General features: G+C 46.5%; 1 protein-coding gene across 3 annotated transcripts in view; it reads left to right on the top strand.

Annotated features, from left to right (window-relative positions):
* gabbr1b (gamma-aminobutyric acid (GABA) B receptor, 1b) overlaps window positions 1-16,473 on the top strand; it is a 91,736-nt gene that overhangs the window by 66,724 nt on the left and 8,539 nt on the right. For all 3 annotated transcript variants that reach the window (XM_063009839.1, XM_063009855.1, XM_063009847.1), the window contains 6 exons: window positions 1,146-1,223; window positions 9,073-9,223; window positions 10,758-10,890; window positions 10,963-11,079; window positions 14,377-14,487; window positions 14,932-15,025. In XM_063009839.1, coding sequence (XP_062865909.1) covers window positions 1,146-1,223; window positions 9,073-9,223; window positions 10,758-10,890; window positions 10,963-11,079; window positions 14,377-14,487; window positions 14,932-15,025 — 684 coding nt within the window. The remainder of the gene's footprint in view (window positions 1-1,145; window positions 1,224-9,072; window positions 9,224-10,757; window positions 10,891-10,962; window positions 11,080-14,376; window positions 14,488-14,931; window positions 15,026-16,473) is intronic.

Genomic DNA, 16,473 nt, shown 5'->3' with positions numbered 1-16,473 from the left:
TGCTGTTCTCAGGCGCCCAGGTGGTGCAGCGGGATATTCCGCTAGCACACCAGCGCCGAGATTCTGAGCTCCTCAGTTCGTCTCTGCTAGGGCGGGATGACCGGACTATGTGGGCGGGGTCTTCAAACGCTGTGTAAGGACCCTGATTAGCAGATAGAGAGGCGCCTGGGCAGAATGCATGGGTGAAAAAGGGTTCCGCTAAGGGCTGCAGGCGGGTCGGAGGAGGCGTGAGCAGCAATATACCCACCTCGACTGCAATCAGGGATCCACCAGCAGAGAAAATAGGAGAAGATGCATAAATTAAATAGAAAAATAATAATAATGCTGTTTTCAGGTATTTAACATAAAATAATATGATGCATCATCGCCCCCTACTGAGTTGGAGGACTTGTACATGTTTTTACAGCAAAAATATTATCATAAACACATCATTGAATGCCTTTTTATATACAACCATATTTCAAGAAGTCATATTTATGTGGACGGGGCATAACATTGTATTTTCATGCCTTCTTTTCCCTTTCTTGTTCGCACACACACACACACACACACACACACACACACACACACACGTGGATCTCCCGGGGAGAATCTGAAGTGCCGTAATTATGCTTAATGATTAGCTGATAATTATAATGCTTCTCACTTACCTTAATTTCTTGTTGTGTGTGAGGCTGGAGGCCCCCAGGGCCCCGTAAAGTCCCCGAGCCCATAAACACATCAGAATCATGTTGTGTGTGTGTGTGTGTGTGTGTGCGCGCCTGTGCAGCCTTCTTTCGGTGCTGCAATTGCTTTCGATCTGATTACACAAACCCGCGATGAATTCCCGGACCGGCCTGTTTTCTCTGCCGCGCCGGCGTCTCGTTGCTAACCGCGTCCTCTCTTGCACTGAATCATGGGAAATAGGCATCCCTACAGATAAGCCGGATGGAAGCGTGAGGATTGATGGCGGGTTCTGCTCGTGTCTGCCGGCTGATAACGGGCCGAACGCGGAGCTTTTATTTAGAGCGACGTCGGCGTGTCCGCGAATGTTCTGCGTCGACGCCCGATGCCAGGCGCGCCCGTATCGGTTATTATATCTGCTCCGTCTCTGTCTGTCTCACACTGTCTCACCCTCTCTGTCTCGCTCTGTCTGTGCCCCACAGGAGGGAGCTATAAGAAGATCGGCTACTACGATATGACCAAAGGAAACCTGTCCTGGTATGGGAACGACAAGTGGATCGGTAAGAAGTGCTTCTCTGTGTTCCTACGTTTGGGTTTAGGGGAGCTGCTTCGTTTTTTAACAGAGAACTAAAGTATGTGGACACCTGACCAGGAGCTTGCCGGACAGCCGATTTTAAAAGCATGAACATCAACATGGAGCTGGTGCATAAAATGTAAACGTAAATGTAAAAAGCAGGGCAACCTTTGTGACTGAAGCTCCTGCCATTCGTGTCCCAAAAATGAAGGTCTATCAAAGCTTTTTTGCCACATTTTAGTCATATCCAATTACCCGATTGCATTACGCTTCCTCCCTACTGATGTTGACCTCCACTCTGACTGAGGAGAGCCGTGACTAACACACACTCCGAAACGTGTGCAGTACCCGACTGCCTCTTTTCACCTGCACGAGACGAGTTCATATGCGGATCAGCTTTGTGTACGGAGAGCCACACCCTGATCACATCATCCACCGTCTCTGTGCAGCGCCATCGATCAGCCAGCAGAGGCACCCCTGCCTAAATAACAAGCCAATCGTTGTTGGTGTAGGCGCCCAGCCTGCCGGTAGTGGAGCTGAGAGTCGAATCGTCAAGTTTGAGATATCAGCACATGGGCGCCACCTTTTGCCACCTTGAACCGTAACCTTGGTCCATCTTAATCATGCATCACAGCTGCACTAGTTTTGCTTTTCAAGTCAAAATCCACCCTCCTCCCAACCTAAATCATTTATTTAGATATTTTTCCCCCTTTTCCTAATTCACTTTCAATTTCTCAACCTCTCTTCTGCTGCTCCAGACCCCCAGCTATGCCCTCCTTCATTTTAGAGAGCTCAGTATGGCCTGTGGTGGGCCTCGCACTGCCCTCCGTGATCATCCTGACATCGCCCCCCCTTTTACAGACGTGCGGCTGTCCCGGCGCCCAGCTGACTGATAGCCGAGCTTCTATTCAGTTTTGATTTGTAATCTGGAGCCTAGAAACGAAGGTATTGAGAAAAGCTCGGAGGTTTTGTGTCTCGTCTCAGTGATGGATTTCCCCCGGCGTGACCTGGCATTCACACTTTCTATTTCATCTCGTCTTTTGTTTGTCCTCGTCCATCGTGACTGATTTCTGCTTTTTATTTGTCTTCCTCTTGCACAATCACACACACAAACACACACACACGCTGTTCTTTTCACTTTGCCCTACTTTTATTACCCTGTATCTCCCACACACACACACACACACACACACACACACACACACAGTCTGACAGACACCGGGGAGGCAGGAGGTTCTTAATCAATCAGTCAAGTCGTGTTTAGCATTCTGTCCGTGACAACAGCGGCAGGCAGCAACGCCCGGCGAAGGGAAGAGAAAAGAAGAGATGAAAAATGAACGGCGTTAGAAAAGCGCCACTAGGTAATTCCAAACATAAATTGAGCAAGCAGCCTAATAAAAATCTGGCCCACGTCGCATGAGTAATGGTTTCATTCAGGTTTCTAATCGAATCTCACCACCGGCTCAGACTCCGTCTGCTGAGGAGATTCTGGGCGACATCTGGAACAAAAACAAATTAGAAAAAGAAGCCCAGACGCTCATCCAGGGGCGGCCGCGCGTCCCCGGAAGGACACGGACGGTCCGGGCGCTGTGGACGCTCATGACCGAGCATCCGGCATGATTAAAAGCGCTCCTGTCAGGCGTTCGGGCGAGCATGAGGCGTGAGGAGCGTCACATCTCGCCTCTGAAGCTTTTTCATTCCTCTTTATTCCCTGAATGAACGCCGTGAGCTTTTAAACAGCCTTATTAGCTTGTTAAAAACGCAGCCCAGCCACCGAGCTCCATGGCAACTGTAGCGAGCTGTCGTCGCCGAAAGCGCTAAACTGTGATTTTCACCGAAATCTCATCCGGTGGGAGCGCCAGAAGGATGCGAATGCTTATGAAACCTGCGAGTGCGAACGCCGAGGTGATGGGAGGAGAACGCGACGCCTGTTTTACACCAGCATGAAGTTAAAAACGCCCACATTCCCATCAGAACCATTACCAGTACTTCTCACAAGACTTAGAAGTATGTCTGTGTGTGGGAATTTGTGCCCATTCTGCCAAAAGAAGACAGCATCTGATGTTGGCCAAGAGAGCCTCAGTTGCTTCATAGGAACATCGGTTCGAGTCTCACCTACGCTCACTGTCTGTGAGAAGTTATTCACAAGCTATTTTATAGGATTCCTTTGGTTCTTTCACATCACACAACCTGCAGAAGGTGGATTGGCTAACGGGTCCTGGGTGTGAGTGAGTGAACAAATTGTGTATGTAGTACTTTGAGCTAGGTTGGCACCCTGTCCAGACTGTATTAAATTTTCACACCTAGTGCCCCCAGGTGTCGTTGTGTGTACTTGTGTGTGTATGTGTATGTGTGTGTGTGTGTGTGTGTGTGGTGCAATAGAACCTGGCAGGAGGGCAGATAAAAATTACCCCTGATGTCCACCAGATTAAACACGTCTCCAGCACAATATTGAGGAGGAATTAACTGACTGTGCAAACTGATGAGCGTGTCGTCATGCTGCCCATGCACCAAGGTTAATATCTGAGCCCCGTGTGTGTGTGTGTGTGTGTGTGTGTGTGTGTGTGTGTGTAAAAAGATGTGTGTATGTGAGAGAGAGAGATACAGAGAGTGAGTGTGTGTGTGTCTGTGTATGGGTGTAAAAGAGATGCAGAGACACTGTGTGTGTGTGTGTGTATGTGTGAGAGATACAGAGAGAGATGGTGTGTATGTGTGTGTGTGTGTGTGTGTGTATGTGTGTGTGTGTTTGTGTATGTGAGAGAGATACAGTGATAGTGTGTGTGTGTCTGTGTATGGGTGTAAAAGAGATACAGATACAGTGTGTGTGTGTGTGTGTGTGTGTGTGTGTGTGTGTGTGTGTGTGTGTGTGTGTGTGAAAAAGATGTGTGTATGTGAGAGAGAGATACAGCGATAGTGTGTGTGTGTGTGTGTGTGAAAAAGATGTGTGTATGTGTGTGAGAGAGAGATACAACGATAGTGTGTGTGTGTGTGTTTGTGTTTGTGTGAGAGAGGGATACATAGACAGTGAGTGTGTGTGTGTATGTGTGTGTGGAGGAGAGAGTGAAATTGTGTGTGTTTGTGTATGTGTGTGTGTGAGAGAGAGACAGAGATACTGTGTGTGTGTGTGTGTGTGAGAGAGAGAGACAGAGATACTGTGTGTGTGTGTGTGTATGTGTGTTTGTGTATGCACAATATAGACAGTGAGTATGAGTGTGTATGTGTGTGTGGAGGAGAGAGTGAAGTTGTGTGTGTGTGTGTGTGTGTGTGTTTGTGTATGTGTGAGAGAGAGTGATACATAGACAGTGAGTGTGTGAGTGTGTATGTGTGTGTGTGTGGCACCCAGGAACACAGCCCATGGCATCTAGAAGCATGGGCACACATGCCCCCTGTCACAGTGCAGCGCAGGAGCATTGCGGGTCACTGCAGGGTTGCGAAATTACCACGGTGACCCTGTCACATCTCGCCCGCCCCCTCTCGCCCCCTCGCCCCTCTCACCCCCCTCGCCCCCGCTCCAGTTCTGACCGAAAGCGAGGAGAAGTGAAGCGAAGCTGCTAAAAATAAACAGGACGCAGGTGAAGGGGAGCATGACTTTGCTCCAGGACGTTCCTCGCCGTCCAATCACCGCCGCCCTCGATTCACCGTGTCGCCCGCTCCGTTTCTCCCTCCTCACGAAACCCCGCTCACCCCTGACAACCACTGCAATGCTGCCGTCGTCTCCCATCGCCTTAGCAACTGTTATGAGGCTTGGTTGCCATGGCAGCACACTGTCCCCCGTCGCGCCATCAAGGTCAGGGAGACGTGGCACGCAGCGACGGCACACGGGACGAAAATCCGAACCCCGGGTCCGAATCCGAACCCATCGAGCGCTCGCCTCTGACGTCTGATCTCAGGAGCGATTGAGGGGGACGATTCACATCCAAAAACAACACAAAAAAAAACACGCTGCCATGGTGGCACCCTGGAACTCCATGGCAACTGCATTCACTTCTCACGCTCGCTCTCTCTCTCGCTGAGTTCCATCGTCTTTTCTTTAATGCTTCATCGACACGCCTCACGTCTTCCTCCAGACGCGGCCTGTAATCACGCGCTCCGCTTCTTTATTTAACCACAATCACACGTCTGCGGTTTGTTCCATCACCAGGAATCTAGTAAAAGGACAAAAACCTTGATGGTCACCTGCTGCCGGTCGTACTGGGGATGTAAAATATTTGCCGAGCGCGACAAATAATAAAACACGTCTCTGAGATTCACGTCACGTCAGAACCGACAGTTCTAACAGAACACGCTAATCCAGAATCATCCGGAATCATCCAGAATCATCCAGATCCAGCTGTGATCCTGAAGCTGTTCCTGACATGGGTGTAGTTATTGTGATTTTATAAGTTAGGGTTGGTGAGGGTCAACAAGAACAAATGATGGTGGATATGGGTGGACAAGTGGGTATAGAAGTGTGTGAGGGTGGAAGAGGTGGTATGAAGGTGGATGAGGATGAGTTGGGTGAATGAGAGTGGGTGTAAACGAAGCTGAAAGAGGTTGGATGAAGGTGGGTGTGTGGGTGTGTGAGGGTGGATGAAGGTGGGTGTGAGGGTGGATGAAGGTGGGTTAGGGTGGATGAGTGGGTGAGGGCGGGTGAGTGTAGAAGAGGCTGGATGAAGGTGATTGACGGTGGATGAGACTAGGTCAGGTTGTGAGAGGATGGTTGATGGTGGAAAACGTTAGATGAAGCTGGAACAGATTGGATGAAGGCTGGTAAGGGTGGAAGAGGTAGGATGTAGATGGAAGTAAATAAGTGAAGGTGGATGAAGGTCAATAAGGTTGGATGACGATGGTTAAAAGTGGAAGTGGTTGGATGGAGGAGAAGAAGGTTAGATAAAGATAGATGTAAATACATAAAGATGGATGAGGGTGGAGGAGGTTGGAAGAAGATAGATATTATAAATAAGTAAAGGTGGAGGAGGTTGGCAGGGGTTGGATGAAGTCGGATGGGAATAAGTAAAGGTGGAGGAGGTTGGCAGAGGTTGGATGAAGCTGGGCGAGAATATGTGAAGATGAAGGATGGTAGAAGAGCATAAGGGTGGATGAAGGTTGAAGAGGTTGGATGATGATGGATGTAACTAAGTTAAAGTGGAGGAGAGTGGATGTACAGTGCCTTGCAAAAGTATTCAGCCCCCTTGAACTTTTCAACCTTTTGCCACATTTCAGGCTTTAAACATAAAGATATGAAATTGTAATTTTTTGTGAAGAATCAACAACAAGTGGGACACAATCGTGAAGTGGAACGAAATTTATTGGATATTTTAAACTTTTTTTAGAAATAAAAAACTGAAAAGTGGGGCGTGCAATATTATTCAGCCCCCTTGCGTTAATACTTTCTAGCGCCACCTTTTGCTGCGATTACAGCTGCAAGTCGCTTGGGGTATGTCTCTATCAGTTTTGCACATCGAGAGACAGAAATTTTTGCCCATTCTTCCTTGCAAAACAGTTCGAGCTCAGTGAGGTTGGATGGAGAGCGTTTGTGAACAGCAGTTTTCAGCTCTTTCCACAGATTCTCGATGGGATTCAGGTCTGGACTTTGACTTGGCCATTTTAACACCTGGATAAGTTTATTTGTGAACCATTCCATTGTAGATTTTGCTTTATGTTTTGGATCATTGTCTTGTTGGAAGGTAAATCACCGTCCCAGTCTCAGGTCTTTTGCAGACTGCAACAGGTTTTCTTCCAGAATGGTCCTGTATTTGGCTCCATCCATCTTCCCATCAATTTTAACCATCTTCCCTGTCCCTGCTGAAGAAAAGCAGGCCCAAACCATGATGCTGCCACCACCATGTTTGACAGTGGGGATGGTGTGTTCAGGGTGATGAGCTGTGTTGCTTTTATGCCAAACATAACGTTTTGCGTTGTGGCCAAAAAGTTCGATTTTGGTTTCATCTGACCAGAGCACCTTCTTCCACATGCTTGGTGTGTCTCCCAGGTGACTTTTTATAGATATCTTTGAGAAATGGCTTTCTTCTTGCCACTCTTCCATAAAGGCCAGATTTGTGCAGTGTACGACTGATTGTTGTCCTATGGACAGAGTCTCCCACCTCAGCTGTAGATCTCTGCAGTTCATTCAGAGTGATCATGGGCCTCTTGGCTGCATCTCTGATCAGTCTTCTCCTTGTTTGAGCTGAAAGTTTAGAGGGACGGCCGGGTCTTGGTAGATTTGCAGTGGTCTGATACTCCCTTCATTTCAATATGATCGCTTGCACAGTGCTCCTTGAGATGTTTAAAGCTTGGGAAATCTTTTTGTATCCAAATTCGGCTTTAAACTTCTCCACAACAGTATCTCGGACCTGCCTGGTGTGTTCCTTGGTCTTCATGATGCTCTCTGCGCTTTAAACAGAACTCTGAGACTATCACAGAGCAGGTGCATTTATACGGAGACTTGATTACACACAGGTGGATTCTATTTATCACCATCAGTCATTTAGGTCAACATTGGATCATTCAGAGATCCTCACTGAACTTCTGGAGTGAGTTTGCTGCACTGAAAGTAAAGGGGCTGAATAATATTGCACGCCCCACTTTTCAGGTTTTTATTTCTAAAAAAAGTTTAAAATATCCAATAAATTTCGTTCCACTTCACAATTGTGTCGCACTTGTTATTGATTCTTCACAAAAAATTACAATTTCATATCTTTATGTTTAAAGCCTGAAATGTGGCAAAAGGTTGAAAAGTTCAAGGGGGCTGAATACTTTTGCAAGGCACTGTAAATAAGTGAAGGTGGAGGAGGTTGGCAGAGGTTGGATGAAGCTGGGCAAAAATAACTGAAGGTGGAGGAGGGTGGTAGAGCATAAAGATGGATGAAGGTTGAAGAAGTTAGATGCTGATGGATGTAACTGAGTTAAAGTGGAGGAGAGTGGATGTAAATAAGTGAAGATGGATTAAAATCGAAGAGGTTGGATGAAGCCGGATGGGAATAAGTGAAGGTGTGGCAGGTGCTGGATGGAGGGTAGAGGAAATAGGATGAAGATAGATGTAAATATTTGAAGGTGGAGGAGTTTGGACGAAGCTGGATGAAGCTGGGTGAGAATAACTGAAGGTGAAAGAGGGTGGAAGAGTGTAAAGGTGGATGAAGGTTGAAGGGGTTGGATGACGATGGATGTAACTAAGTTAAAGTGGAGGAGGGTGGATGTAAATAAGTGAAGATGGATTAAAATCGAAGAGGTTGGATGAAGCCGGGTGGGAATAAGTGAAGATAGAGGAGGGAGGAAGAGCATAAAGGTGGAAGAAGGTTAAATAGGTTTGATGGAAGTGGATGTAAATAAGGTGGACGTTGGTGGAGGAGGTTGGATGGAGGTGGATGTAAATAAGTGAAGGTGGACGATGGTGGAGGAGGTTGGATGGAGGTGGATGTAAATAAGTGAAGGTGGACGATGGTGGGGGAGGTTGGATGGAGGTGGATGTAAATAAGTGAAGGTGGACGATGGTGGAGGAGGTTGGATGGAGGTGGATGTAAATAAGTGAAGGTGGACGATGGTGGAGGAGGTTGGATGGAGGTGGATGTAAATAAGTAAAGGTGGACGATGGTGGAGGAGGTTGGATGGAAATGGATGTAAATAAGTGAAGGTGGACATTGGTGGAGGAGGTTGGATGAAGGTGGATGTAAATAAGTGAAGGTGGACGATGGTGGAGGAGGTTGGATGGAGGTGGATGTAAATAAGTGAAGGTGGACGATGGTGGAGGAGGTTGGATGAAGGTGGATGTAAATAGGTGAAGCTGGATCAGAGCGGGTTCTGTACTGTTCTCTGTACTCTCAGTGTTCCTCACTCTCATCTTCTCTGTTCTCGCTCAGGTTCTGGTCCTCCAGCAGATCAGACGGTGGTGATCCAGAAGTTCAGGTTCATCTCTCAGAAGCTCTTTGTTTCTGTGTCTGTGTTTGCTGGACTGGGCATCTTACTGGGCATCATCTGCCTGACCTTCAACATTTACAACAGCAACGTCAGGTACGTCACCACACACACACACACACACACACACACACACCAGCTGTGTTTAAGAACGTACCGCCGTCTGAAGCGTGTTCTGTAGAAGCTAACGGTGAGGAAACCGTCACATTACAGGCGATGAATGAGCTTCAGAAGGAGCTGAAGGTGCCAGTGATGCGGTGCCAGCGCTGGTTAATGGGCAGACTGGCGCTCTCTTCCTCGTGTGTATGCATTAGACGGCGACACCGCGTTCACCGAGGCGTACAGAGCCAAATACGCGTGGCTGATAGATTCGGAGCTTTAAGTGCGCGATACGCATACCAAGTACCCACCGCGCCCCTGATAAGCACTTTCAGCCTCTGTGTGTGCGTGTGTGTGTGTGTGTGTGTGTGTGTGCTCAGATACTTTTTGTTATTAATATGACTACACAATTAATAATACACTTTATGGCCAAAAGTATTGGGACGCCCCTTCTAATTATTATAACTGATTTATTCCACCTGTTAGTGATTGTTGTGCCTGAAATATTGTATATGAATTCATATTTGAAGGGTGTCCCAATACTTCTGCCCATATAGAGAAGGTCCCAGACGACGCAAGATCCAGGGTACGTCGGAACATGGGAAGGCCAAAAGTATTGGGACGCCCCTTCTAATTATTAATTTGGTTGATGTTGGTCACCTGTTAGTGATTGTTGTGTTTTGTCATGATACACATGAATTAAAGTTAGAAGGGGTGTCCCAATACTTTCGCCCATATAATAAAAGTCCCAGACGATGCAAGATCCAGGGTATGTTGGAACATGGGATGGCCAAAAGTATTGGGACGCTCCTTCTAATTACTACATGTTTTTTACATAACTGATTTATTCCACCTGTTAGTGATTGTTGTGCCTGAAATACTGTATATGAATTCATATTTGAAGGGTGTCCCAATACTTTTGCCCATATAGTAAAGGTTTCCCCAGACAATGCAAGATCCAGGGTACATCAGAACATGGGATGGCCAAAAGTATTGGGACGCGCCTTCTTATTATTACATTTCCCTTTATATAACTGATTTATTCCACCTAGTGATTGTTGTGTTTTGTCATGATACACTTGAATTAAAATAAGAAGGGGTGTCCCAGTACTTTTGCCCATAGAGTGAAGGTCCCAGACGATGCAAGATCTAGAGTAAGTCGGAACATGGGATGACCATGAGCTTGTTGGAGCTTCAACTACAGGAACTCCTTCATCCTGAAACTCCTTCATCCTGCTGCTCCTCACCAAACTGTGTCCTTAACTTGGAACAGGACAGGGCCATCCCTAAACTGTTGCCACGTTTGTTGTTTTCCCGTGAGCTAAATATAAACCGTCTGAGCTATCAAGTCGTGTTCCTGTGCTCATCTAACTAGAGAACCCGAGCCCTCCAGATGTTCTCCTACATAACACGCGTGAACAATTTAACGTCTGCATTAAACATCCTGATCGCAGCAAGGGCTCATGGGAACTGTAGTTGTTTGTTTGTTTGTTTGTCGTGCTGATCTGCTGTAAACGCTCCCGTGTCGCAGGTACATCCAGAACTCTCAGCCGTACCTGAACAACATGACGGCCGTGGGCTGCATGATGGCCCTGGCCGCCGTCTTTCCTCTGGGGATCGACGGGCTTCACGTCCACCGCTCGCAGTTCCCCGTCGTCTGCCAGGTAAACGCCGCGGCATCTTGGGTAATGAAGTTGATGTGTCGGTTGGTTTCATGACGGTCGTTTTTTTTGCAGTTCCGGTTGTGGTTGCTCGGCCTCGGGTTCAGTCTGGCCTACGGCAGCATGTTCACCAAGATCTGGTGGGTTCACACCGTCTTCACCAAGAAGGACGAGAAGAGAGACAAGCGGAAGGTAAAAACACCACGACCCAGATGGGCTGGTGAGCTTTAGTCCTGTGGGTGCGGCAGTGTGGCGCCCAGGTGCCCGAGTCCAAATCTCAGCTCTGCTACCGCTCGACCGGGCGCCCCCTAGCGGGCACATTTGGCAGTGCCTGCAGCAGACAAAATTGGCCACTAAAGTCTGCTGGGTGGGAGAAGACCGGACTAAGAGGTGGGCGCGGTCTTTGACACTATATAAGGACCCTGCTTAGTAGCCTGAGGCGCTTGTATAGAAGTGGAGGAACGTGGAGATCAGTGTGTGACTCTCCATGCGCAAGACCGACCTCACACGTATATCCACCGAAGTACGGGTGAATGAGAACGGGTTGTTGGACCGTGCATGCGTCCGAGGGGGCGCATATTAGGCAAATATATCCTCCACGGACGTGATCCGGGTCCCCAGGAGCAGAAAATGAATTGGCTACGCTAAAAATTGGGGGGAAATTCCCTTCTTTAATTCATTCATTTATTCAGTGTGTGTTTAACCACAGATTTATCCTGGTCAGGGTCGCGGTGGGTCTGATTCATTAGGCAAAAGGCTGGAAACACCCCCAGACAGGTTGCCAGTCCATCACAGTGCACACAACACACACACACACACACACACACACTCACTTTCTTAACCACTTATCCAATCGGGGGGGTCTATCTGGAGCCTATCCCAGCTTTTCAATGGGCGCAAGGCACACAGTAACACCCTGGACGTGGCGCCAGTTCATCACAGGGCACACACACACACATACACATACACACACCCATTCACCTTCATGTTTTTGACTGTGCGAGGAAACCGGAGCACCCGGTTTCCACAGACACGGGGAGAACATGCAAACCCCACACAGAAAGGACCCGGACCTCCCCGCCTGGGAATCGAACCCAAGACCTTCTTGCTGTGAGGCGACAGTGCTACCCAACGAGCCACCGTGCCGCCCACAACACTCACACACACACTTAGGGCAATTTTGGTAGCTCCAGTTAACCTGACTGCACGTCTCTGGACTTGTGGACACAAGGAGAACATGCAAACTCCACACAGTAAGGACCCTACAGTGACCCAGACCCTACAGCGCTACCCACTGCTCCATCATACCGCCCCTTCGGTCATTATTTACTCTTCTTGTAATTTTTAAAACCTCAAGAGTTACTAAAAGGTGTAATCAATTGATGATAGGCTTCCAGCTTTGCAGAACAGTTTAGGGAAGGTCCTTCCTTGTTCCAGCAGACATTAAGAAACACAGAGGCTTTCCAGACTGGCACAAATTCCCACAGGCATACTTTAAAGTCTTTACAGTGAGAAGCCTTCTCAGAAGAGTAGATGTTGTTCTAGCTGAGATGACACAGAGGTCGCTCTAGTTTAATAGCATTTGTTTTTGAAATGGGACGTCCGACAAGCTCATGATCAGGCGTCCAAATACTTTTGGTCATATAGTCAGTGTATCTGTCCTTTATACAGGTGTATAATAACGCTTGACGTTCCTCTGTCAGAAACAGATCCAGCACCTTCTCTCTCTCTCTCTGAGCGTCTCTCCATCACATTTATCCCTCATCACAGCGACTGACTCCTGAGAAACGCTTTTCTAGTCGCCCTTGAACGGCTCCGAATGGCCCATTTATCCCGCAGCCGCGACTCGATGGCCCTCTCACTCGACTCTCTTCATCATCGCAGAAACACACAGCGCGTCTCCACTTAACTCCGTCCTCCGATACGTGTCCGCCAGCACGTAACCCCCCGCCGGTGCGCAGAGAGACAGGAGAGCTAACCAGCGGCAAAGAGAGACGTCTGTTAATGGATACGGAGCGCTGACATGAATATTTATACTCGGCGCCCGGTAGGAGGGCGAGTCTGTATCGTCTTTAGTACAGATTAGGACGCCAGGGATCGTCAGATTTGCAGCTCCAGCCCTCATTTTTCGTCATGAATCTGATCTGCATCTCATGGTGCTTCAGACACCCCGTCATCCCAAAATCTCACAACCTTAAAATGTGTTTCTATTAATCTTACATCTTCTGAGATGAAAAAAGCACAAATTTTCAGTACAAAAACAGACACTCTGCTAAAAGTATGTGGACTCCCCTCGTACTTATGTCATATTGATATTGTGTTTTGGTCTGTGTGGCAAGGTGGCGCAGTGGATGGCACTGTTGTCTTTCAGCATCAAGAGCCTGGGTTCGATTTCTCAGCTGGGCAACCAGGGTCCTTTGCATGTTCTCCCGGTGTCCACGTTTTCCTCCCACAAGTCCAAAGACATGCAGTCAGGTCTGCTGGAGCTACTAGAAGTGTGTGTGTGTGTGTTTGTGTTTGTGTGTGTGTGTAAATATGTGTGTGTCTGTGTATGTGTGTGAATATGTGTGTGTGTATGTGTGTGAGAATATGAGTGTGTGTTTGTGTCTGCCATGTGTGTGTGCCCTGTGTGTGTGTGTGTGTGTGTATGTGTGTAAATATGTGTGTCTGCCCTATGTGTGTGTGTGTATATATCTGCCTTGTGTGTGTATGTGTCTGCCCTGTGTGTGTGTGTGTGTGTGTATGTGTGTGTAAATATGTGTGTGTGTGTGTGTGTGTGTGTGTGAATATGTGTGTGTGTGTGTATGTGTGTGAGAATATGAGTGTGTGTTTGTGTCTGCCCTGTGTGTGTGTGTGTGTGTGTGTGTGAATATGTATGTGTGTATGTGTGTGAGAATATGAGTGTGTGTTTGTGTCTGCCATGTGTGTGTGTGTGGTTTGTTAATATGTGTGTGTGTGTGTGTGTGTGTAAATATGTGTGTCTGCCCTATGTGTGTGTGTATATCTGCCCTGTGTGTGCCCTGTGTGTGTGTGTGTAAATATGTGTCTGCACTGTGTGTGTGTATATCTGCCCTGTGTGTTTGTGTGTGTGCCCTGTGTGTGTGTGTGTGTAAATATGTGTGTGTGCCCTGTGTGTTTGTGTGTCATGTGTGTGTGTGTATATGTGTGTGTGTGTGTATGATGGATTGGCGACCGGTCCAGGACCCTGACCAGGACCAATCAGTAGTAGAACAATGAATGAACGAATGTTTCATCCTCCAACTGTGCGGCAACACTTTGATAAAAGTCCATATAAATAAAGACATGGTCACAAATTTCCATAGACACACTCTAAAACATGTCCAGATACTTTTGCTCACGTAGCAGATGAAGGTGACTTTGCAGTAACGTCTCACTTGTTTTGGACGCCGTTTATGGGCTCATAAATCTCCCTCCTGCTCACCGGAGTGCTTTAAGTTACGATGATTTTGTTTTTCCGCTGTTTGGCAGCAACATCTGGAGCCGTGGAAGCTGTACGCCACGGTCGGGGTGCTGCTGGTTATCGACATCCTGTCACTCATGATCTGGCAGATCGTGGATCCTCTGCACATCACAGTAGAGGTACGGGTTCTTGCATCAAAGGTGCTAGTATTGGTTTTTGTTAATATGGGCACAGAGAAGTCAGAAGCCGTAGTTAATCATAAGCTTTATTTAGGAATTACATTACCACCAAATGTCTGTATACTGACTCGTTATAGCTTGTTATATTACTGGAAAGAAACTCAGATTTCTATCCGGGCTTGGGACCAGCACTGATGAGCGCACCTCCCAGTGACTGAGCTGTTTTGGCCTCCTTCCCCTCCACTCGGACTTTAGTGTTTTCGCGTCCGAGGGCGTCCATCAATTATTACATTAGAACATTTGATTTTACCTGTACTGAATGTAGCAGACGCATTGATTCAAAGTGATTTACAATTCTGACTGAATACAATAAGAGCCAGCGACGTGGTAGTGGTGGGGTTTAAACTGGCAGCCTTCTGATCACTGGCATCTCTATCTGAGCAGAAGTTTACAAGAGAAGCTCCTAAAGAAGATCTGGACGTGCTGATCGAGCCTCTGCTGGAGCACTGCAGCTCTGAGAAGATGAACACGTGGCTCGGTAAGATACAGTTCTGGTTTTATTTGATGTGATGTGAACAAGTAATCAGTAAAGTAATTTAGAGGTATTTTAAACGTATTTGTTTTTTAAAAATATGTCTGAAGTGAGTTTTAACTGTATTCGGGGTGTATTTTGATGTAAATAAGGTGTAGTTTGGTGTATTTGGGGTGTATTTTGATGTAAATGAGGTGTAGTTTGGTGTATTTGGGGTGTATTTTGATGTAAATGAGGTGTAGTTTGGTGTATTTGGGGTGTATTTTGATGTGAGGTGTAGTTTGGTGTATTCGGGGTGTATTTTGATGTAAATGAGGTGTAGTTTGGTGTATTTGGGGTGTATTTTGATGTAAATGAGGTGTAGTTTGGTGTATTTGGGGTGTATTTTGATGTAGATAAGGTGTAGTTTGGTGTATTCGGGGTGTATTTTGATGTAAATGAGGTGTAGTTTGGTGTATTTGGGGTGTATTTTGATGTAAATGAGGTGTAGTTTGGTGTATTTGGGGTGTATTTTGATGTAAATGAGGTGTAGTTTGGTGTATTTGGGGTGTATTTTGATGTAAATGAGGTGTAGTTTGGTGTATTTGGGGTGTATTTTGATGTGAGGTGTAGTTTGGTGTATTTGGGGTGTGTTTTGATGTAAATGAGGTGTAGTTTGGTGTATTTGGGGTGTATTTTGATGTAAATAAGGTGTAGTTTGGTGTATTTGGGGTGTATTTTGATGTGAGGTGTAGTTTGGTGCATTTGGGGTGTATTTTGATGTGAGGTGTAGTTTGGTGTATTTGGGGTGTATTTTGATGTAAATGAGGTGAAGTTTGGTGTATTTGGGGTGTATTTTGATGTGAGGTGTAGTTTGGTGCATTTGGGGTGTATTTTGATGTGAGGTGTAGTTTGGTGTATTTGGGGTGTATTTTGATGTGAGGTGTAGTTTGGTGTATTTGGGGTGTATTTTGATGTAAATAAGGTGTAGTTTGGTGTATTTTGGGTGTATTTTGATGTAAATGAGGTGTAGTTTGGTGTATTTGGGGTGTATTTTGATGTGAGGTGTAGTTTGGTGTATTTGGGGTGTATTTTGATGTAAATGAGGTGTAGTTTGGTGTATTTGGTGTACATTTTAATGTATTTAAAGTGTAATTTTGATGTATTTTAGGTGGATTTTGATGTATTCAGGATGTATTTTGGGGTATTCGTGGTAGATTATGATGTATCTGGGGTGGTTTGTGATGTATTTGGGGCAAATTCTAATGTATTTAGAGTGTATTTTAATGTATTTTAGGCGAATTTCAATGTATGTGGGGTGTATTTTGGGGTATTCAGGGTATATTTTGATGTATTTGGGGTGTATTTTGATGTATTTGGGGCAAATCTTGATGTATTTAGGGTGTATTTTGATGTATTTGGGGTGGGTTTTAATGTATTTGAGGTGTATAGTTATGTATTTGGGGTCTATGTTG

This window comes from Trichomycterus rosablanca, chromosome 2 (genome assembly GCF_030014385.1).
Source record: "Trichomycterus rosablanca isolate fTriRos1 chromosome 2, fTriRos1.hap1, whole genome shotgun sequence".
Classification (NCBI taxonomy): Eukaryota; Metazoa; Chordata; class Actinopteri; order Siluriformes; family Trichomycteridae; genus Trichomycterus; species Trichomycterus rosablanca.
The sequence above is the reverse complement of the archived record's forward strand: the minus strand, read 5'-3'. Positions and strand labels throughout refer to the sequence as shown.